Here is a 24,275-nt window from a genome sequence, read left to right on the forward strand (position 1 = left end):
TCTTGTAAAACTAGTAGAATATATGCCAGTTCTGAGTTTTCATACTGCTTTGCTTTTCCCATCAGGTCTCTGTGCCCAGGTTTGCTGTTGGAATTGTAATAGGAAGAAATGGAGAAATGATCAAAAAGATTCAGAATGATGCTGGCGTTAGGATTCAGTTTAAACCAGGTTTGTGTGAGAACAAAGGTCTGTTGCTTTCTGATCACTGTGCGAAACAGGGACTGCCCAGTTTTATTGCTTAGTGCTAATCGACAGCAGCTAGTTTTCTGTCTGCTTGTAGTTACTTAGGCTGTGTCTACACTGCACTTCGATCGGTAAAACTTTTGTCAGTCACGGGGTGTGGAAAAAAACACACCCCATCCAACAGAAGTTTTACCAATGAGAAGCGCTGGTGTGGACAGCACTTTTTTGTGTGTGTGCTTTTATTTTGCTGGCAGGAGAGCTCTCTTGCTGGCAAAGAGCGACTACACTGGAGACCTTACAGCGGCACAGTAGATAGTGTTCCTTTCTAACACCAGTTTAAAATGACATGCCACCTCCTTGGTTCCTCATGCAGTTTTTACAGAGGTTTTCTGCTTGTTGCCTGTGAGACTGGAAAGAAATTGTATACACCTCATTTTCAAAACGTTAGACTTACGGCAGCAATGTCTTGGTCTTTTATCTAATTGATACAAAGAATTGGATTATGGAAAAACCTTCTTTCCTGGCTTTAAAGTACTCCAGGATATTCCTGGCCTTTAGGGATCAGGACTTGACGAATTCAAATAATTTTCTCTGGGTCACTTGGCTACCTTTAGCCTATTAAGAATATAGCAATCTCTTTCAAGGTTTATCATGTTGCATGTGAAAGTGTTATCTTTCCACTATTAGACTCTTCTCAGATAATCAACATGGGTTCGTAGGTGGGTTGGGGGAAGGGCCGAAGGTAGAGGAGAAAGATGGCAGGTCTAACACAACAGATCTACCTATGGGAAAACATTGGCTATAGCCATACTGGAGAGAAGCTTCATTTGGTGGGTGGGCCTTTTCCCCTTTTTAATTAAGTCTTTGTCACCTCTCCCTCCACAGATGATGGGATTAGTCCTGAAAGAGTCGCGCAGGTCATGGGGCTTCCTGATCGGTGTCAGCACGCAGCTCATATCATCAATGAGCTTATTCTCACAGCACAGGTGGGTTCTATAGACACCCATGAGGCAAACACCTATATTAATAGAGAATGGGAAAGGTAGTTATGGGAACTACATAGTAAACATGGTGGTATGACTATAGGCCACCCTCTAAGAAGGAATAGAGGGTATTGAGTAGGCAACTGTGTTCTCTTTTCAGGAGGCCATTTATGTTGCTACCCATTAGTGCTGTAGTGTCACTTTCGTAAAGTGTTTTGCTATCTTAACCATGTGCTGGTTCAACTATGGAAGGTCTCTCAAGCACATCCATTTAGTTCTCGGATAGCTTAATATTGTCGGTTTCCTAATTGTACATTTTTAGTATAATAAGAAAATGGTGAATAATATACTGCTTATTTACGTAGATTATTAACATTTTGCTCATGATTTGCCTCAAGCTGCATTAGGATGGTAACTGGAATTTAAAAATAGAAAACCGCATTATAACATATATATTTATTAAACAAAAAACCTTAAATGTTTTGGATACAAACGGTTCTCTTATCAAGCCATGTTTCACATTTACACCTAAATGATCAGAAGTACAACAGCGATCTTTCTGTGGTTTGTCCAAGGCTATGGAAATAGGCTTCAGTATATTCAGCGACTCTTCTACATTTCTCTTTAGTCTGTTGACTGCTTTGGCTGTGATAGTTCCATCTATTTTGTCACTGTTTTCTTCACGAATTCTCATTAGAATAGACCAGGTCTTACTAAATAGACCAAAACAGTCAACCACTGAACTCCGTCGTTTCATCGCAGGGGAGAATTCGTTTGGATCCTCCTGTTCTTTTCAGGGAACCTGAAGCAAGGTGGTTGTTATGGAAATATTTTGCAATTTCAACAAGATTTTTCTTTATTCCTGGAGTTGTACTTAACTCTCCAAATGAGCGCTGCATCCAAACAAGTACTGCGCCCGTATTTTACAAGTTTCAGGTTCCCTTCATTATCCTCTAGATTTCTTCTCCTCTTTCCTACATTTGCAGCATTGTCTGTGACAAAGCTACGCATTTGACATTTTAATTTTTGTTCAGTGTGTTATAGCTTGCTGCTACTTTTAAGTATTCTGCTGTATGGGCATTTCCTGGTGTATTAATAGTTTCTGTAGGATAGACAACCCCATCTTCTTCTTTTGTCTCACGAGCACATATTACTGGATCATTGTGTACATTGTTCCACCCATCAAGACTCAGATTAACAAATGTTCCATCAATGTTTTTTTGCAAGCTCTTCAATTTACTTCTCGTATACTGTATCCAGCAATGTCTGCTCTGCTGGGTGGAGTGTAGCCTGATCGTAATGATTGAACCAAGTCAATGAAATGTTTGTTCTGAACCAAGTGGAAAGGGAGAATTTTTTGCATAAATGAATCAAGACATCTTTTCATCTGTGGAGTCTTGCTAGAATTTACAGGGCCTGATTATGAACTCAGCTGTGGTTTTACTGGATGATGAAGAAAAAGACTGTAAATGAAAGACTTCCTCCTCCTGCAGCTGTTTGTACCACCTGTTTAAAAGATATAAAACGGGGTTTAGAATAAATTAGAGAGAAAATAAATCATAAGGATTGTCTAAATCTATTTAAACCCTTATCTCTAGCAACATACCGAACTGGTTGGGGGGGGACATGGACATTTTTTTAAATGTTGAAGTTAATACCTAAAATCTTTACTTTTAAATAGGAAATCTTTACCTGGGATGTTTGATTATATTGAGCAATAAAAAATGTCAGAAGTCCAGCAATAAGTCAGAAAGTAATTGATAAATACTCCCACAACAAACTCGCATGCCAATTATCTTTTGAACACACATTTTGAAATTCACAAAGTAATCTCTCCCCCAAAAACACATTTATGACAGTAATCTAAGTTATCATCGCTTCTCGGCTCATTGAGCTAAGATCAAGTATAGAGCTAAGATCAAGTGTCAGTAGTATTTACTAGCATAGTAAGACAGGGTAGGCTGTCCATAAGAATGGTGAAAAATTAGTCAGATGGTTCAGACACATCCACCTCATCTTCAAAGACTTTTTGCCTTTTGAGGAGCACTTTTCATAATGTTTCATTCTGACCACCAGGCCTTGCATCTCTTTGTTGCACTGTTTACATTTGTTATCTGTTCCTTTTTTTACCCAGAGGTCCAAGAATTTCTTGAAAATATTCCCAAATAGGGTCTTTTGTACAAGCTGCAGCCATGACAGGTTTTTTCTCCAGTTCCCGAGTGTTGAAATCAACACTAGCGGCTGCACTCCGATTCCCACAGTGTCCTGCTTTGACACCAGTCTTGCTCCTTTCTGGTTGCACACTCTGCTCCTTCTCCCTTGTTACATAACTCCCCCACCAGTACCTGCAGAAAACACAAGAAGTAATCACGCTCCGAGCCTTCTGCTTGCGTAACCCATGTGCCTTTTAGATTTTATTTGTTTAGCAGCAGAGGGAAGCAGCTGAGAAATTAATGGATTTCTGTTTTTTGTATCTCTGTGTACACATGCAAGGAGACAGAGCAAGGCCATTTACTTGAAGTACCCAAAACCATCCAGAAGCAAGGACTGGTAGTTACTGGACAGATCAGTATCTTTCCATGAGCTGGAGAGCCAGTATCCATGGTGGGTGGAGTCATAAATATTTTTAATTTGAGATTTGAACCTATCAAAGCTCAGATCAGGAGAAGCTATAAAATAGGCGTATGAGACCACCCAGATGGACTCAGTGGATGAGATACACGATGGTGGCTTCTGGAGTCAGAGGTAGGGTCCCAATGCCTGTGGTGACTTTGCCAGTCTCTTGCACCCAGTAGCATAGCCTCTGGGCGCCCCACAGGATCAGGCCATTAATATAACACATGGCCTGCTGTGCTATTTTTATATAAAGCTTGACCTCAAAAGTTAGATGGTTTTCCCCCTAATTGTTTTTTATATAGAAAAGCAGCCTTGAACTCAGTTTTTCAAATAAACTCATGGATTCAGCATATTTATTTTATATTTAAACATTTTAAGAGATTATAATAAGTTTAGGCCTTAAAATTTTGTTTACATTCAGGTTTCATTTTAAACGGGTTTATTTTTAAAAAGAAAAATTTAATTAGCATTTAAATAACCAAATAAATCTGATTTAAATTTAAAAAATCCAATTTTCACTTTTTCCAAAAAAAAAAAAAAAAAATCATCAATTTTTATCTATCCTGATTGGGGGGAAAGCCTGGAATTGGGGGTTGGGGTTAGCATGGAAAAGCTTGCTTCTACCACAGTGCTTGATAAGGGTCAGAAGTGCTTAGATAGCAGAACACGAACTGAGCGCACAAAGAGCTCTTTTCTTCCTGGATCTTTTCTGCAGGTTCTAGCTGATGGATCTGTACCCTGGATACCCATCCTTGTGCTGTTTTGAAAAGGCTCTAGGGCTGGAAAGCTCCACTGCTCTTTCTGGAAGGCAGTGGGGGAGAAAACAGCCTTTTGTGGCTCTTCCCAGTGCTGTTTGAAAACCTCTTTACATACTAGGGCAAATCCTTTCCTCAGCCACTTAATCTTTGCACCCTCTCTGACATTGGCCTGTGACAGCAGAGGGCCTTTACTTTGCAGATAAAGCATTTGGATTCTTTTATCCTGACCTAACACTTCTTTGAATTTGGACAACGTTGGCTGGAGGTTCAAGTTGATTTGGTGCAATGTGTATTTCAGCTGAGGGATTCCAGTAGTTCTCACGGTAATTGGCATCTGAGAGGGTTAACTTTTGGCTTCTATGAGGCCTTTGGTGCCAAACAGTGTGCATCAATGCTAAGGTTTCTGGTTTGCTCAGGAAAGCTTAGGTAACTAGCCCTGCTCAGATTGGAGCCCAGCAACTAAAAGGACTTTGAGTTTCTGCATACCTGTCGGTTACAAAAGGATATTCTGTTCGAAGGCATGCATTTATATCTACTTGCTGAAATAAACCTACAGAATCAGGAAGACAGCTGTGACCTTCAGAATCTCACATACGGAGATGAAGGCCAGGAGTTCCCTAGTTTAGTGATATTAGTGGTATTGATTATATCATGCAGTTTAAACTCTACTTTGCCTTTTTTTAATGTGGCAAATTAGAAGTACAGGTATTGGGGTCAGGAAAAATATTGATGGAAATGCTGTTTTTTCCCTTCAAGGAACGAGATGGCTTTGGAAGTCTGGCAGTAGCCCGGGGAAGAGGTCGTGGTCGTGGGGACTGGAGCGTTGGGACACCTGGGGGGATGCAGGAAATAACCTACACGGTGCCAGCTGATAAGTGTGGCCTTGTTATAGGCAAAGGTAGGTGCTGCTGACATGACGCTCTGAGATGTAATCTCCGTCTCAAATGGGGGTTCCTAAACTTTACTGGAGTGGCTGTGGTATTTCCAGTATTGAAAATTGTGGTTCAGTGGCCATGACCATACAGCATAGGAGGAACTTAGTAAGCATAACCACCTAGTAAGGCAAATGCTTTCTGTACGCTTCCTTCTGGTGCCTTGTCTCACAAGTGTACTTTCTCGGCTTTTTTTAATATGAGGAAGGGGGTTTGTGCATGCAGAAAAGTTGTACTCTGGGTTATCAGGTCAGGTGTACATGTTGTGCAAAGCAGCTATCTCATGAAAAGACTTAGGTCCTTTTTGAGGACCCTTTCTATCAGAGTGGTTTAAAGTGCAAGGGGATAGAAATGCAGCTGTTTTGTCTATAGTGGTACCCTTTTGTCTTGTATTTAGTTTACACTCCATCACATGGTACTTCTTGTTGGAGCGAATGTTGTATCTCCTTGTCCATGGAGATCAGCAAGTGACTACTTGTAGCCCAGCTTGTGGAGTCACCTGTAAGTTAGAAGTCTGTCTGGAAACGGCAAGATCTAACCTACCCACTGAATTTAATCTCCTGGTGCATAATAGACTGGGCAGGTGCCCTATGAGTGCCTAGGACTCCTTAGCTTGCCTGGCGTAACACTGCTGCCTAGTCATTGAACTCAAGTGTACCAAAGTAATGGAAACATTTGTGTTCCCTTCTTAGAACAGTTGTGTCCCAATCAAACAATACCAAGTGCAAAGGTGAAGGCTCCAACAGCAGTTGTAACTTGGCTGTGTGTGTCGTCATGTTATAAAGTGTGCACCATAACTATATTTAACTAGAAACAGGAATAGAAATTCTGCACTGGTGCAATGCACCTGAGTTAATGTTGGAATCAGGACTTTGTGTGTGGGGGGGGGTGTTTAACGACAGCACTAACACATGAAAGTAGTTTGTATTTAATTTCTCCATACTCTAGAAAAGAATTATTCTGTGTGCTTAATGTTGGCATTTCAATAGTCCCAATTCTGCTTTTAGTGTCCCCGGAGTTGAGGTAAATCAAGTAGCAGTGAGTTCCCTCTTTGCTGCTGGCTAGAGAATTTTCTGCCAGGCTGGATTGCTGCTTCCCTGTTACATTTGTGGTATACTGATGCCTATCTATCATTGAAAATAAAAGCTTGGAATTTGCAGAATGCAGCCAGAAGTGTGGCAGTCTCTTAAACAGAGCCTCTTCTCTTGAATTTGTTTTTCTCCTTTCTTACTATTTTCTTCTGCACTTGGTGTTAGTGTGGTTTTGAGAGGATTTTGCCATGTTCCAGTGACATTTGGCTTTTCTCATGAAGTGTACCAGCACTTTATACCAATTATCATTGGGCAGGATGAATGTGCTATGAAAATCATAAAGGAATTGGCCTTCATTAAGACTTTTCAGATGCTGCTGTGAACATGCTTAGGGCTGACTGGTTTAAGAAAGTTCCGTTTTTAAAATTCATTCCCTTCAAATCTCCCCATTCCCAGTCTCGTCCCCTTCCCCCCTCCCCCTATAGAAAGCTTTAAGGAAACTCTCTAAACAGTTTCAGGCTTAGTTTTTACTGTAACCCTATTCACAAGTGTAGTGAAAATGTATTAGCAATGCAAAAAGTGCTTTTGTTCCCTCATAATTCAGAAACAGCTGAAGATATTGAGCTCAGTCTTTCAACAAAAAATCCTGTCAGGGCAGAGACCAAGCAAAGGAAAGTTATTCTCAAAAGCAAAAGTTGTCAGCATGGTAAAATATAATAATGGAAACTACCATTGCTATTTTAACCATTGCAGTAGCTACCAGTACAGTAACCATTAGAAAGTACAGAAAAGTAACTTGGGTTTCCACAATGTATAGAAATATTGTCTCTTTAACATAAGCTCTGTGATCTGGAGGAGCGAAGACAGGGTTAGGTGTGAGAAGCTCCTGAATTCTAATGCTGGCCCTGCCAGAGTCTTGCCGTGTGACTGTGGATGTAAGCCATAGTACTTTTGTTTCCCCGTCGGTAAAATGGGACCGCTTCCCCGAGGCTTTCAGAGGATTGATTATTAATGACTGTACAGTGCTTTGAACATTTGAAGTTGTGTAATATTTACTTGCAATCAGTACTATTGAGGTATTTACACTGGTATTGTTAGTTCGTTTTTATCTGTTTGTTGGGAGTGATGGCTGTAGCTTTGTCTCCTGGGAGTCTTGGATGAGAAATGGATATGACACACACTTTCAGAGCCTTCTGTGTCAGTCAGTTCTCTTCCCACATTCCCACTATTTCTGATCTTTTGTCACCTGTATGTCAAGTGGGAGGAAGAGGGGATGTTATTTCCAAGGTTAATACTCTTTCTTATGGATGGCCAAATAGGAATCCTCTATTCTAAAACACCTAGGCCTGGCTGGGGATAAGGGGTTTAGCCATTTGGCACTTGGAGTATTGAAGCTAAATTTCTGGATGGGTCAGCCAGTGAAACCCTAGGGGCTGCTTCCACAGAGAAATTAAGAGCAGAATCCCAAGTTGGCTCTTTAATGGAAAATTTCCATGTGAATGAGATTCTAATACTGCATCTGACTGAGAATAAATCACTTAATCTTCTCATTATATTTTAACCATTTTCTTCAGTCATTAACTACAGTCATGAGACTGATGTGAAAGAAGACTCTGGGAAATGCAGTTCAGAGTAGGGACTTCGCTTTTTTCTTACTAACTCCAATTTTTTTGACATATAATGGAAACAGATGTATCAATACAGCAGGGGTCACTAGAGCAATTTCTGTAAATTCAGTTTGTTAATCATACAGCTGTAATGTAATCCTTATAATCCTGGGGTGACAGTGTGTTTAGGATTAAAGAATTTGGAATAAGAGTTATTTATTTTGACTGGAAAAAATTCTAAGTAACTTAATGAAACTAAAAATAGGCTGCTTTAGAATTGGACCTTTCATATTGAAGACTATGAATTTCATGTAATCTAGACTATTTTAGGTACTTATCTGGCCTCACAATCTTTAATGTGTTTATCCTCACAAACATCCTGTGAGGCAGGGCAATGCTGTTAACTCCATTGTAGTGTTGGGAATCAGAGAGGCTAAGTGGCTTGCCCAAGGTCATGCAGAAAGTATGTGGCAGAGCAAGGACCTGAGCTCGGGCTCCAAGCTAGTCCCTCACCTTTGGACCATCCATCCTCTACAGCAGGGGTCAGAAACCTTTCAGAAGTGGTGTGCCAAGTCTTCATTTATTCACTCTGATTTAAGGTTTCGCGTGCCAGTAATACATTTTAACGTTTTTAGAAGGTCTCTTTCTATAAGTCTATAAAATACAACTAAACTATTGTTGTATGTAAAGTAAATAAGGTTTTTAAAATGTTTAAGAAGCTTAATTTAAAATTAAATTAAAATGTAGAGCCCCCCGGACCAGTGGCCAGGACCCGGGTAGTGTGAGTGCCACTGAAAATCAGCTCGCGTGCCGCCTTTGGCACGCGTGCCATAGGTTGCCTACCCCTGCTCTACAGGATCCAAAGCTGACACATGCATGAGCATCATGTCTACAAAAGGGTAGATGTTAGTAACTGCCGTATTCCTTGTTACCTTAAAAAGTGTCCTTGAGGGGGTCAGAGGAGGAAGAGGAATTCAGGCCAGATTGTTACAAGCTTTGTATCAGCAGTGCACACAGTAACTGACCCCAGTGCCTTTTCCACATGGGCATGGTGAGTGTTCTGTGGCTTAATAAGGAAATGCGAAGGCTCACTGAAAGTTGTTTGTATTTTTTTCCTCTAGGGGTGGGTAGGTGCAGCTTTTCTTGTCTGAAAGACTTGGTGAAGGGTGGAGTGGAAAGCCATACAAATGTCAAGTGCTTTTTCTGTGTGCTGGTGCCTGGAAACAAACTGCAGCCTCTCAGGGGCCCCGCTGGATTTCCATGATAAATACAGCAATATTGACAGATAACGTGGCTGGCCCGGCTCTTGTCAGCTCTGCCTTTTAGCAGGTTTGATTAATTGCTTTACAATTTCACGTCCAGCTGGGGGGCCACTCCTGGATCATTTCTGCCCCCCGTCAGGTAGAAGAATGGAGCAAGCTGCCAAATAAGTCTATAGACAGCCACCATGCGCCGAGCGGGTGACCTCATTATGAAGGAAGGTGAACTCCTTCCGACACTGCAGCATCATGTTGGCTGCTTCATCGTATTTATATGCTCCAAAGGCATAGTGAGAAGATATCTCGAATGGGAGGGGAGTACCTTTTGGTGTGTCAGAGGTAGAAGGATTCTGTGTGCAGTGTTTAGAGGGATTAACATACAACCTTTTGTGAACAAGCCTAGAGATAACTCACTTCACTCGGTGCAGAATGGTAAAAGAAGAAGCTGGTGGGAAACAGACCCACAATTAATAGCTTCCCCTAAACATTTCTGCTCTTGGTAACTTGTATAATGAAATGTGAAATGCTAATTATGGAGACAATTTGAAACTAAATACATTGTGGTCATTTGCAACTGGGCAAGGATAGCCAGTCAGAAGGAAGATATTTAGAGCTCAGGAGAGGAGAGTAGCTTTGCTTTGATGGTCACATTAGCATCTGTCACTGATACCAAGTTCTCTTCCTTTCTATGCGCTCACAAGTAGGCAGGCTAAAAGTGTGTAAAACTTTCTTCCATTCCATATGGCAGCTTAGTGAGCACATAAGCAGGCCCCAAGACTCTCAGTTGATTGTGCACACATCCTAACATGTTAAATGAAACACAATTCTTGTTTCAAAATTCCTCTCATAACTTTCCAAATCACAATTGAAATGGATGGTTTCCTATTTGGCTGCACAGGATAATCTGTTTTGCCTGCATAAGGAAGGATGTGGCATAAAAACTTCTCTAATCCACCAAAATGCATCTAGAAAGAGTTAATTGCCTAGGGGTGACTCTTCCTCCCACAAAAGGGGGTATAGAATGTTGAAAAGGTCACAAGTTTTACAATGAAATGAACAAATGTACTCAATGTCCACACTTTGTCTTGAAGTTGTGTTCAGGGCTGGTTTTAGGAACACTGGCAAAAACAGGGAAGCTACTTATGGATACACTTTAATCAACTTTTTTGCTCAATTGCTCATTAGTTTCCTTTTCTCCCCCTTGCAGTGTATGTTTCAGCTAGTGCCCTTATCTAGGTCTGTAGGAATCAGAGCTGTAAAACTTCCCCCCCACCCCCTTTTCTCCAGTTGAGTGGCGCTGATCTGTAAGTTCTGTGAAATTCCAAAAGAAGAATTGAACCATTGTAACATCGGCTGAAGCTTTTGTTAAGCAAATTTCATTAAGAGACTGAGACCTCGCAAGTTTTTTCACGAAGTCAAACCAGATTTCATTAGCTCCAGCGTGCCTAAGAGTACTCTTGTGCGTTCACTTATCTGAGAGAGCTGGTTCACTGTTCATATGTTTGCCAAAGATGCACTAAAGGACATGTCTACACTTGAAAGTTATTTCAGCTTAAGGTAGGCTGTGAATTTAAAGCTTGAATAATTCCCCATGGGGACACTCTTATTCTGTGGTAAGTGTCCACATGGGGAGCTGTTTTGAGTAGCTATTGTGGTTAATTTCCTCGTGTATACAAGCCTGAACTCTAGCTGTGAAGTGACAGGCTGGCAACTGTGAACCTTGCATTGTTCCAGAAGTGTGTGTAGCCATTTGTGCTGTATTGCAAGTGGGAAATGGCTGTAGGAGCCAGTAGGATTTTAAGGAAAGCACCTATTGAACGGTGCATAACCATAGGAAAACTACCAGGCTTTGTCCTCACTGCTAAAAAAGGTATGTTTTACAGTGAGATAAGTAATGCACCTTAGCTATCGTGTTGTCAAACAAACAAAACACCTGTTTCGGCAGTGAACATGTAGCCTTAAAGTCAGGAAGAATAACAATGTATCTGTCTCAGTTACTTTTCTTGAGAAATAACTTCTGCATTTGTACTGATTAGCTGGCCCTAAGGGTAAGAGATGGTGGTAAATTAGCAGGAAGAATCCTTGTCTTTGGTCTCTGTTGTTCACAAAATATGTACCAGTAATACTGAATTTGCTTAGCAGCCCAGCAAAGTGTGCAAAGGCACTAGGGTACATACCCTTCTTCAGACGTTAAGTGGCATTGGCTGACCCAGTAAGAGACAGAAGTCTGGCATGTAGCAGCAAAGACTTGGTCTCTGTGTGCACTTATAAATAAATGGAGAGGGGTGTGGTGGGGATGTGAGCCAAAGTATTATGACTATATTCACTATAGTGTTTCCTTCACTGCTTAGGGCAGGCACAAGGGTAGGGGGAAAAATCTATTCCAGCTGTAGGACGTAGCTTTGGAAATCATGATAATCATCTCTCTATATAAATGAAATGTTTTATGCTCATCTCTTCTCCTGCCTTGATTTCCCTTTTCTGCAGGTGGAGAGAACATCAAGAGCATAAACCAGCAGTCAGGAGCCCACGTGGAGCTGCAAAGAAATCCACCTCCCAACACGGACCCTAGCGTACGGATATTCACCATCAGAGGAGTTCCTCAACAGATTGAGCTCGCTAGACATCTCATAGATGAGAAAGTTGGTGTAAGTGTCATGTGGTATTGCTTCTGAACTGGTTTTAGTTGGCGTTGAGTATTTTTACTGATAAAGGTTTGGGTAGGCGGGGGCACAAACTTCTGCCTCCTGTGCTATGCTTGTGGTGTTGATAGTCTGGCTTCGAAACAACTTGCTTGTGAGCAGACAGCCTGAAATATCCGAACTGGCCCTCCAGTAGACCTGGATTAATATGGATGGATTTACTGTAGCCTGGAATGTTTCTCCCAGAAGCCTGCTTCAGTAATCCAGTCTGGTCTGCTGCTCTGTGATGGATGGAAGATCTAATGCTTTGCCAGAAGAGATCTTGTAGGGTACCAAAAGGGTGTCTAAAATCAGATCTGGGGGAGAAGACTGAGTTATGTTGCTACTTGGGGATTACAGAAGTGCACAAAGGGGGTGGCAGGATCTCTGTGACACTACAGACTGCTGTTACTGTAGTGGCTCTCTGGTGGCTCTTAATCTACCTGTTACAAAGCCATGGGTGTTGCAGCGTAATGGAACCAGGCCAAAGAACCTAGTCAGGTGAGACTTGGGTAAAAGGAGGTGAGAAAATACTGAAGTGGGACCTTGTAAAACTGAAAAAGCAGCCTTTATACTTAATTCTTTGACTATTAGCAGTAAATATGCCCAATGGCCTGTGATGGGATGTTAGATGGGGTGGGATCTGAGTTACTACAGAGAATTCTTTCCTGGGTGCTGGCTGGTGAGTCTTACCCACATGCTCAGGGTTTAGCTGATCGCCATATTTGGAGTCGGGAAGGAATTTTCCTCCAGGGCAGATTGGCAGAGACCCTGGGGGGTTTTCGCCTTCCTCTGCAGCGTGGGGCACGGGTCACTTGCCGGAGGATTCTCTGCACCTTGAAGTCTTTAAACCATGATTTGAGGACTTCAGTAGCTCAGACATAGGTTTGGGGTTTATTACAGGAGTGGGTGGGTGAGATTCTATGGCCTGCGTTGTGCAGGAGGTCAGACTAGACTATCGTAATGGTCCCTTCTGACCTTAAAATCTAATCTATGAGAGAGTTTTTGATCTTGGAGTACATATAGTGAAACACTTTCATACATTCCTAAGTCCCACTGGCTTTCAGCAAGACACTTAGGAGCCTAAGCAGTTTTCAAAAATGGGCTCCCAATTCACTTAAGCGCTTTTGGGAATTTTACACTTTCAGAATTGGTGCCATGAGGGGTATGGTATGTCCTGTGCTTTCTGGTCCCTTTTCTTACTATTGATCTAAACATAGTGGCTGGGTTTTTGTTTTTGTTTTTTAAAATGGGAGGAATTATAACATTAAGTGTTTGTGGATTCTGTGACAGGGTACCAGCATGGGTGGACCTGGCGGTTTTGGTCAAAATCCTTTCAGCCAAGCACCTGCTACACCTCATCAAAAGTAAGTTTCCACAACGTCCTTTGGACTCTAACGTAGGGAGCGTGAATGTGAGCATTTTAGATTGAGGCGTGAAGGTTTAAGAATAAGTGAAAACTTGTAGAAAGTCGGATTGAAGACTCCCGAATCCAAGGATGAGTGAGATGAAGCTTTGAAGCCCAATTATAGAAAACTCCTAATTGGAGCTGCCAGTTCCTGCCACATCTAAGAACGCCCACCATCAATGCAGCAAGGGTATGGAAAGAAATTTAAATTAGCAACGGATACTGTTGGCCTCAAGTCTGAGTGCGGTTTGATGTGCCCTCCTTTCAGCTCTACTAATAGTAACTTAAGGAAGGCCTCCAGGCTCACTTCTCCAGTATTGGACCGGTCAGGAGTTTCCCCCTATTTTTGCATTAATTCTTGCCTTAGCAGCTGCTGACTCCTAATCATTTTGATGCTGTTACTGTTTTTGTGCAGTATCGGGGGTAGCCGTGTTAGTCTGTATCTACAAAAACAACAAGGAGTCTGGTGGCACCTTAAAGACTAACAGATTTATTTGGGCATAAGCTTTCGTGGGTAAAAACCTCACTTCTTCAGATGCACCTGACTCCTTGTTGTTTTTGTGCATATGATCTATTAAGAAAATGTTCTGTCCTTCTGCTTCAGTGTATGGTATTATAATCCACAGTGGTCCTCAGGCATTCATGACACAGGGTTGGGGCAGCACCTACCAGACGTGGCAACAGCCTGGACAGCAAGTCCCAAGTAAGTAGTTAGCATTTTGGTTTGAGAAAAGTCAAAAGTTAATCTGTGCTCCACACAGGTACACAACTGCAGGTCTCGTGAGACCACTCGTATGGAAGATGGTAGAAGAAGTGACACAATTAAAGTGCATGCATGCAGGTGCACCCTGGAGTAAGGGATCAATGCTCCTGATTATACTAGTGTAACATAAATTGAAGGCACGCAGAGAACCTGTTATAAATCACTCTTTGCTGTTAGCTGCTTGTTTTAAGCGTCCACCCCTCTTTCCTGCAGGAGCTTGGACTCCCTCCCTGCTCCCCCCTAACAAGACTCTTCCCACTTCTCTAGACTCTCTCCCCTCCTGCCTTCCCCAGTGGAGCACTGGACAGCACCATTCCCTCCCACTAGCCACACAGCCTGTCATTAGCAGCCCACCTCCTTTCTGCTTCTGACTCCTGATTCTCTTTGCTACTCCCCTGCTCTCCTGATGTGAGCTGCCCTCATCACTTTTCTCAGCCTGAAGGAAAGATTGGGATTCTGGGAGCAATGAATGAATGGAGAGGAGAGGGGGTTGGTTGGTGAAGAGGGTAGGATTGGCTCCCGTCCTAGTTCCACCCCCCTGTGACACAGAATACCCCCCCCCCCCCCCCCCTTACTGGAATAGCATGTCCCTGAAAGGTTGTAAGTACTGACTAGCACCAAAGCTGTTAAACGCTGGGAATTAGTCAGCGCCTTACCGGTTAAACAGGACAAGTTGGTCACATGGCTAAAAGTAAATTACAAATTCATTGTTGGTCAGAGTTCCAAAACTTCTGTCCTTCACTCCATTCACCAGCCCAGAAAAGCAGATCTGCAGCTGTTTGCTTGCTGGGCCAACTGGGCTGCGGAGGTGCCTGCTTCGAGTGGCTATTGCTCCGAGCCAGGCGTTTGACCTCCTGATTGTTTAAACACCCAACCCGTTCAGATTGGGAGAACAACAGACCCTCCTTAGTTTAGGTAGCTCCAGCAATGCCATTCTCCTACATGTCACTCTAACACATGGAGCAGTCATTTCACGCAAACACCAACTTCAGTTTGTCAGCAATCCCAAAGTTAATATTTTTCTCTTCTGGTTGAGATGGTTTCACTTTAGGTCTTAACAGAGGCCTAAACTTTCAGACCAAGAGGCTACTTCTTTCAGAAACTCCTTATGCCTTCCCTCAGCCAAAAGGTGAATCTGTTCAGAAACTTGGTACAATTCTCTTCACCTGTGTTGGGATGATATGGGGTATTTCAGGTGCTAAGAGAACTTTCTGTACATTTTTAAATACTTGAATAACTTAAGTTTTTAAAATAAGCCTTTCAAACTTCTTAGGAATGGCAAGTGTCTTTTTAAGTGTTATGTTGGTTTAGAAAGAAGAATCTGAAAACTGGTTGCTGCCTGTAGCATGCAGTTTCCCACTAACAGACCTTCTCAAGATGTAACACTCCAGCTATACATACCACCTGGAGTGCTGCACAGTGATTATAAGTGCAGCTGTATCCATATTTCCAAGCTCAGAGACTAAAATTTGGTGCCATGGAAACCATAACTCTGAATATTCTGCATCTTGTTCATGGAAATCCCCTGCCATAGTGCATTATTAACTTAACATTTCTAATATATACGCTACAATAGCATAAAGGGGCTCCAATTGGGAACAGGGGCCCATTGTCCTAATCTCTCTACAGACACTTTCAAAGACACAATCTGTGCCCCAAGGAACATACAGTCTAGGAAGCATTGAACTGTAAATAATTATAGTGGATATGTAGTTCAAATAGCTCAAAGTAGTAAAGTGATGCAAGCACCCAAATGTACTCCTTCACTGGGTAGCATTATAGTAAGGTACTAATGGTCACTAATGTTTTCCTGCTACCTTTACTTTGTAACACCAGAAATATGCTACTTGCAATTATTTTCAGTTTGCTTTGAGTTCGGGAGGGCAGCCTGTCCTCGGTTTTAGGAACTCCATCATAACTTTCTGACTTAAAGATCAAACACCATGTCCACAATACACTCTTTTCTGCATGGGGAAAGCAGTTAGTAGAACTCTGCTAACATTACTTGAATGAAGCAGGGAAGGGTACCGTTAATATCTTGACTCCCCTGTCCTGGGATCAGAGCTATCATGCAGGCTTCCTCACCATTCCTGTACGCTCGAGGCTCTTATCTTTGCTTTCATGTAAAAAGGCTTTGGGTGTGCTTCCTTTTACATTTCTGAAACATGCTGTACTTGCCTCAGAGTGTGTACATTTAAAAAAAACCAACACCCCAGATAACTTAATATTTTGTATGAGAACAAGGGGAGTCCTTCGCCACCAAAAAAAATCTGCACAAACTTTGCTGTCCAAGAGCAATTATTTACAAAGGAAAAATCCTCCTAAAATAACTCTCCCATACATATCCCACCCTTCCTCAAGCAAAGGTTTAAGAAGAGAGATGGGCTTTGCACCGCACTTTGAAGGTCAGCAGACTTGGGCTATGAGCCGATGGGATAAGTGAAGGCTGTTCATTGGCCACCCTGCCACCAGCCCCTGATCAGATTTGGGGCCTGTTTGCATGCAGAAGTCACAATGGCACAAACACCAAGCCAGACACAGATGAAAAAGCACGCCCCCTCCCCCACTCCCCCAAATGCTTCCTGAGGCTCCAAACTGTAAACCTTTGGGCAAACCCTTTACCGGCTGGGGTCCGTACCACCCCTGCCGTGCTCTGGGTCAGGTGTCTTGCATCACTGCTATTAAACCTGGTGGGAATGTTGGCTGTTCTGTTCCATGTCCACTTAGAATCCTCCATGTTCCTGTTTATAGCCAGGCACACTCTGAAGGCAGTCTTGGTAAAGAGAAAGGACAGACAAGATAATGCTGTGCTTTAAGCAGACCTCACTGCTTTCTTCTCCTGCTGCAGATCACAATGGTACCCAGTCAGGCCAGGTGGAGTTCACCAAGGCGTGGGAGGATTATTATAAGAAACTAGGTAAATACCTGTCTCCTACATCTTCTTGTTTTTACACATAAAGGTTTATCTAAAATCCGCTTCTGACCATTTCCTTCCCAGCCTGTTCTAAAGCAAGTGTCGCAGCCTGGTTTCCATGGTCTCATTAGCATTGTCAAAGAACCAGATGAATCACTCTTCAGAACAGACTTTCCATGAGCAAATTCTAGAATGTCCCCCCTCTTCCCTTTCACCAGCACAGCCCCCCTCGTGAGAGGAGGGGCAGACCCCCCCAACCCTACACATGTATTTAGATTTTAATTACTTCTCCCCCATCTTAAATAAATTAACTGGCCGGGTAAAACATTTTGCCGTGAAATGTATTTAGTGGCGTGTCCTTTCAGCCCACTGCGGACTGTAATTCTCCTAGAAGAAAAGGCATTGAAGGAGGTCCTTTGTTGGCATTAGCAGGTGGACAGTCAAGGCAGCCCTGACCTCTGCAAGAAAAGGTCTTGACTTGTAGCTTTGGTCAAGTCTTTTAACCCGCTTTTATGCCCCTGGACAGGACACTGCTGCCCTGTTTCCTCCACCCACTTCACACTTCCAGTGTATTATGTTCACCCTTCCCCCCAGCCCCTGCCACTTCAAAGCTCTCTTCAGCCTGTGTTGCAGTGCAGGGCAGCACCCAGAATTGTGTATGGAGAGTGAAGGCAGTTAGATCGCCAGGAAGAGCATGCTTCCATTTATTTTTTTTTTCTTTGTGCCTCCCATCCTCGCCCACCAGTCTAATGCATGCAGTGGCTTTCGTGTAGCGCTTATGCATTTTAGTCCGCCTGGCTTTCCTTGCTGTGTCTCTAACTAGCACGTTGTCTGTATTGCTCTTTAGTTAGTCCGCCACATGATTCTGCAGGTCCTGTGCATTAACCATAATGGTATGGGTAAGGGTAAGGGGGGGGTTCCCTGGGCCCAGGTGGCTGGCCTCTCCCCTAGTTGAAGCTTAGATATTCTGAGCCCATTAATTGGATTGACTCTTTTCAAAGGGTGCATGTGCTCTCACTAGAGAAGTGGCTGCAGAAATGTTTTATGAAATGATTGGCTCTCTTCTGAGAGACCAGGCAGGGGTGAGGTAAAATCTTCTATTGGACCGACTTCTGTTGGCCAGAGAGACAAGCTTTCGTGTGTCTGCACAGCAGCACAGTTTTCGAAAACAGTCTGCATTCATTGCCAGCATATGCCTTCCAACTAGCATGGCACCGGTGTGTTCTGGGACTTCTAGAATAACCTGCTCCATAGTGTGCATCACTGTTGCTGGAAGCAGGTCTTTTGGATGGCTTCTGAATGCAAGGCACAGCGTTGTGGGATGGTGTTGGTCATGCCACAGAGCTCGCGGCTCCCTTGCCACGCTTCGACAAAACCAGGGTAGGCTGCACAGGTTCCATTAACACTGAGCCAAAGACTGCATCCCAAGTACTGCAACCGGCTGGCGTGCCTAGCACCTGTAAGGTGCATGGGATAGCTGTTGTGTGTGGATGCAGGGTGACAACAGACACTGCAAACTAGGTATTCTAATTGATGGCTCTTTGCAGTGTGCTTTCACCGAACGAGCAGGGGCTATTGTAGCCCCTCAGAATCCGTTCTGAGATGAACATAAAGAACAGTGTAGTGATCTCAAGCTGGTTCCTTGGACGCTCTGTCATCGGCGCTTGGCTTGGCAGAAACGGGGTTGTCAACCAGGGATGTACACATTTTTTTCCATCCCAGGTCCCCCTCTTTTGAATGTGAATATAACCGCCAAGGACACAGGCAGTCTTGCTCACTGGCACAGGCCAGTGCTGTTCAGTCTTCCTCCTCCATCATGGTTCTGCCAGTGCCCTTCAGTTCTCCTGTAGTACCAGGTAGTAAACATGCTCCAGAGGTTGCCGGTTATGGCCTAGGATGGCTTGCGATGCTGGCTAAGTATTTGTCCAGCAAAGTCAATTTGGCTTCAGCTGGTCACCACAGGTAGGAGACTAGTGTGCTGCTCCCTGAGGAAAGGATTAAAATGGGGACAACTCAGGCACCTTTACTCTTTAAAATAGCTCTTCCCAAGCGAAGAATCCCACCTGTTGTAGCAAGGCGTGAAGAGGAATGTTGAGGGCATGGGCAGCAGACTTGGAGCCAGGCGCTGTCTGTTGGGGAGATGTCACTAGCTAGAGACTTGTCGTCTGTTCCTTATTGACATGCCCGTTGTTGTCCTCTTTGCACAGGCCAACAGAGCCAGCAGCAGAACAGCCAGCCTGATTACAGCAAGGCGTGGGAGGAGTATTACAAAAAACAGAGTGAGTGAAACAGGGCTGCTGGAGATGAATAAACTCCTGTTATAAACAGAGTTAGCTCTAATCCATTAACTTGTCTCCACTCCCTTGCATTATAAGGTCCCATTCCCTTACAAATCCCTTTTTGTACCCTCCTGTTGGCGAGGGTGCTTGTAGTTCTCCCACAGAAAGCTTTACGTCTTGCTTGTTTCTGCACCATCTCAGGGCAAGGTGAGGCCAATGAACTACAGTCCCCAGTGGACTGTTTGTTCCCTTTCAGGTGCACCTCAAGAAGTTGGACTGTCTTAGGAAAACGTTTGCACATGTACCTGTGCCTGAGCAGAACAAGAACTGACCAAAGGCCTGAAGGCGGGTGGGGCTTGCTCTCCGGGATAGAAGAAAAGCTCTATACGTTGGTGACTGAGGAGTTGCGGGGGTGGGGTGTCTTCTTGTTGACATTTCAGAGGAATGCCACTCTGGCAGCTTTCATGCCCTCGCTTCTGGAGCCATTGGATGTTCCTCACCTGGAGGACTCAAAGGATGAACAAAGCAGAATTTCCAAGCCAAGTATCCCTGAACAATGGGAATAATTGTTATGCTTTCAAAGTGCCGCACCAACTAATAACCTGCAAGTCTGCTTAAAACGTGTCCTATTCTGTCCAAATGGCAGGTAGCTGCTGCTGCTGTATTGTCCGATGTCTGCTGTATTTAAACATTATAAAACAATATCGTAAGTGTATGTTTGTTTGCTTGCTGTGGCTGGTTCTCGACTACCTGTGTTTCCTTTTCATCATCCAGGTCACGCTGCCAGTGCTGCTTCTCAGGCAAGTTCCCAGCCGGACTACACAATGGCATGGGCGGAGTATTACAGACAGCAGGCTGCCTACTATGGGCAGACACTAGGGCAAGCTCAGGCCCACAGCCAGGTCTGTATTTGTGTTCCACCGAGCTCCTCTGCTGCTGCTCTTCGGAGGGATTAGTGTAGTTGAGCATTGCCCCATTGTGGTGAAGACCCCACCATGGGCATAGGCAATAAAGCTGCCTTGATATCTGAGACACAACTAAAGAAGAGGGGAAATCAGCTAACTGCAACCCACTGTGCCTCTTCGTGGGAAGCTTAATACCTAACTGAGCTGACTGGTTTTCGTGGGCGCTTGCATCACAATCCACATGCTACCAAGATCTCTGCATTTCAGAGCTAATGGATGGACCAGCCTTGCACAAGGGTGCACATCCAATTCGCAGGGTCACGTCCACATGCAGACTTTGACTTTCATGCATGTTGGGTATCCTTGTGCCTGGGTTAGGTGTTTGCAAATATACACAAATGCTTCAGAAAAGCTGGCCTGCGGCTCCAATGTCCTAACGGGAAAACACATCACTGGAAAAGTGATTGTACTGTGCATATCTGGTCGCTAATTCCATATCTACCTTAACTGTCACTCAAGCCCTGCAGTTCAGTTGCCATTTTTCCAGTTGAAGGTTGAGTGGGATTCAGTTTGGATCCCACCATCAAAGCTGCTTTGGTCAGGAGTAGCTGTTGCCCGCAAAGTTAGACTTGCTAAGGTGAACGTCTCTGGCATTTGGCGAGATGTGTATATGCACCTCCCACATGCAAGTTATGAAGATGGCTGATATTTTAAAAACAGCACTCCATATTAAAATCCAAGTTAAAGAGCTAGATTACTTACTGGCTTGGTAATGGGTTCCAGAGCTCTTCACCACTGAGTCACTGGTTTTAATAGAGCCCGTCAGAGCCCAAAAGTTATTACTAGTTTGTGGAAATTGTTGTGTTTTTCAACTAATACTTCATCCTTCCTTTCTTTATTGGAATTTCATAATTTTTCTACCAGCTCTATGTCCAGCTGAAAAATCCAACAAAACGTTCATGAAGATTTTCATCAAACTTCAACTCACTTTTTGTCAATCGGAATTAAAAATTTAATGAAAATTGCTCCCTTGGATGTCTTTTACCAGCCGTAGTTACTAGCATATGATGGGTGCATGGTAGCAAGTGTGAAATGACTCGCTGGTCTGTTAATTTACTAGTGGGCAGGTACCTCTCTCGGTGCTTCTGTTTGCACTGTTAGGGAAAGAAAGATGTTAAGGCCCAGACTTTACCCTCCCACACCCCAGGTCTGGGTAGAAGCACACTCATAGGCAGTATAGAAAAGCTTGCACTGCCATTGTCTGTGCATAGTTCGTGGGTATGGCTGTCCGGCACCTTTCATCAGCACGGAAACTCGAATTCCTAGAGAGACAAACGTTTGGCCATAAAATTACTGATGGTGCAGCCTACTGTTCTGCATACTCACTCTGGTTCCAGACTTGCTGGAAATGCGGTGGGAGGGAATATTTAGTGTAATTAAATAACTACCTTCTGGCTGATCTAGATGATGTACTAAAGGGAGTCCCCTTCCAGTCTTCTATTGAAAAGTCTGGGCCTGTGGAGAAAGAAATAAAGTTCTTTGAGGGGCATAGACTCTCAGGAAGAAAGCTCAGGGATAAGAGGTATTATGGCTGAGTTCTTGCAGAGACTTACTTCTCAGGTATCCCTGTGTGGTACATATCCTCATTTGTTAGAATGGGAAATGTGGTGGTCCGGCGTTTTCTGGAGATCACTTTAGAATTTGCAGCTGAGTAAGGCTGTGTCTACACTACAGAGCCTAGCTTGGCGTAAACCCCCAGTGTAGGCTGAGTATGCTGACAGGACTTTTTCTGTCAGTGGTGGAACCAACTCCCTGAACAACAGTAGTTATGCCAACGGAAGCACTCGTCTATAGGCATAGCTGCATCTATGCTCAGGTTTTGCTGACATAGCTATGTTGGTCCTGGGGGGTGGGGCTGGGGTGTCAGCCTTGCCTGACAAAGCTGTCAATGTAAGTTTTAAGTGTAGGCCTAAGTTGACTTTGTTTCTTTCTCTTTCTATGCAGGAGCAGTAGAACAATGTCCTTGTGGCAAATTTTTTTCTTGGAATCATTGTGGAAGAAAACCTTTTTGTAACAGAGGTTTCTAGATTTGCAACATTTTGATGAAGACTTTTCTGTTTGTTTGTGAAACACTAGTTGTAGGATAATCTAAACTGAACTTTTCTAAGAATCAGGAACAATTAGTAATGTACTAAACTTATGGACATGCTGGTAATTTTTTGTTTCCAAATTTGTAAAAACTCCGGGATTCTTTTTGGAAAGAAGCCAGAGAATTACAGGCACCAAAACGCACCCCAGAGCTGTGACATTTCAACATGTGGTTTTTTGTGTGTTTTTTTTTTTTTTTTTTTTTTAGTTTTCGATTTTTTCTGTTGCAACAGAAAGAGTGGCTTGGAAGTCTTAGGTGGTATGTAACAAAACCTAAAAAAAAAAAAAAATTTTAAACAGTATTTAAATATTCTTAAATATGTAAATTCATTAAATGTTTTACTTCTAATTTCTTGTATCTTGGCTGTCTTTTTGATTTTATTGCATTTTTTAAAAAACTGAACTATGGTATGTATTGTAATTAATTAATTATGTGAATTCTGTATTGAGACACTTACTGTTTTGCTGTCAGGCAAGTGGGGGGGAGGTATTTTGTAGGGTTTGTATAATTTCTAGAGTTCTAAAGGGTAATATAAAAATGTGTTAATTTTTTTAGCAATACATTTTTTCATGTCTCCATTGCTGGTTGCATTTATGTATCTAAGACCTCCAAGCTTGTTTAAAAAAAAAAACAAAAAAAACCCTTCCTCTATGCTCTCAGAAATATAAATACTGTTATTTTTAATATTAAAATGAATCTGCTATTAGTACCTTTAACAAACACTGTGGAACATTAAACCATATAAAAAGTAGTAACTATTTTTTAATTCCAGGGTGTTTTTTGCTTTTTTCATTTTTCTTTTTAAATATTTTCTTATCTAATATTTGTCAAATTACCTAGAGAAATAAATGAATCTAGTATTAACCACAGTATGCGCTAAATAATTTTGATTTAATAAAAGGGATAATATGATTTCCAATGTTTACTGTAGTGTTTCTTGTACAGATAACAGTGTATTTTTAAAGGAAAAAACGGAATTGAAGCTATTTTTTCTTGCATTTTTAATTGACCTGCGGGACATTCCGTTTTGAAATGTACTGAAGTTACTGTTCTTGGGTTCTTTCCTTATTTTTTCCTTATAATGCTTGAAATGTCTAACTATAAAGAAACACCATTGGATAATGTTGAGCATGATGTTAAAAAAGTGTTCTTTTTATTTGACTGACAGTTGCATTTTACACTCTATATAATAAAATTTCCACAAGATGTCTTGTGGGTGAAGTATTTTTAGTCTGCTTTACTCAGTTTGCTCACTCTCCTCTGAAAGTAACTATAGTGAGCATGAGCTAACTGCTTTTACCTCAACAAGCTCCATCTCGGCCTGCATACCTGGCGCGGATCGCATCAACTTAGCTCCAAATAATTTCATGTTAATGGTTTTGGATAACGCCATTACGTTGACTTGAGAGCCTTAATTCCAGTCAAACTCTTAATGTCACATGGATGTGTCTTTTGAAATAATGGGGCACGAAGGAGTTCCACAATAAGGTATTCTAAATGTAAATGTGTATGGCCAGAGAGATCTATTTAATAAAGGGAAGTTTTCTATAAATAGGAATGATCCGGAAGGTTTGTCTACACCTGCATAAACACTGTTATTGCTTGTTAGTGCATTAGCAGAGCTTGGTTTTATAATCTCCTGAACTTGTTGCTCTTCTCCCAAAACGTTGTCCTCAGTGCTAGGAAGTGGAATATTTTAGCTTACGCTTGTGCTCCTGATAGTGTCGCTACTCGGCACCAGGTCATTGGAGCAATGCCATCCTCCCTTACGAAAAGGAGTTTGAGTCCCTGGGAAATAATGGATATT

General features: G+C 42.7%; 1 protein-coding gene across 9 annotated transcripts in view; it reads left to right on the forward strand.

Annotated features, from left to right (window-relative positions):
- Nucleotides 1–23,692, forward strand: part of FUBP3 (far upstream element binding protein 3) — a 59,063-nt gene extending 35,371 nt beyond the window's left edge. For 4 of the 9 annotated variants that reach the window (XM_024193039.3, XM_024193041.3, XM_024193043.3 and 1 more), the window contains 10 exons: nt 66–168; nt 1,069–1,169; nt 5,297–5,438; nt 11,857–12,017; nt 13,344–13,417; nt 14,085–14,161; nt 17,070–17,138; nt 19,343–19,414; nt 20,189–20,316; nt 22,324–23,692. In XM_024193039.3, the coding sequence (XP_024048807.1) occupies nt 66–168; nt 1,069–1,169; nt 5,297–5,438; nt 11,857–12,017; nt 13,344–13,417; nt 14,085–14,161; nt 17,070–17,138; nt 19,343–19,414; nt 20,189–20,316; nt 22,324–22,332 (936 nt within the window). In that variant the 3' untranslated portion in view covers nt 22,333–23,692. The remainder of the gene's footprint in view (nt 1–65; nt 169–1,068; nt 1,170–5,296; nt 5,439–11,856; nt 12,018–13,343; nt 13,418–14,084; nt 14,162–17,069; nt 17,139–19,342; nt 19,415–20,188; nt 20,317–22,323) is intronic. The other 5 variants (XM_024193044.3, XM_024193046.3, XM_024193047.3 and 2 more) reach the window with 3 other exon arrangements.
- Nucleotides 23,693–24,275: the final 583 nt, after the last annotated feature.

Source organism: Terrapene carolina, unplaced genomic scaffold, assembly GCF_002925995.2.
Source record: "Terrapene carolina triunguis isolate 2854851 unplaced genomic scaffold, T_m_triunguis-2.0 Scaffold238, whole genome shotgun sequence".
Taxonomy (NCBI): domain Eukaryota; kingdom Metazoa; phylum Chordata; order Testudines; family Emydidae; genus Terrapene; species Terrapene triunguis.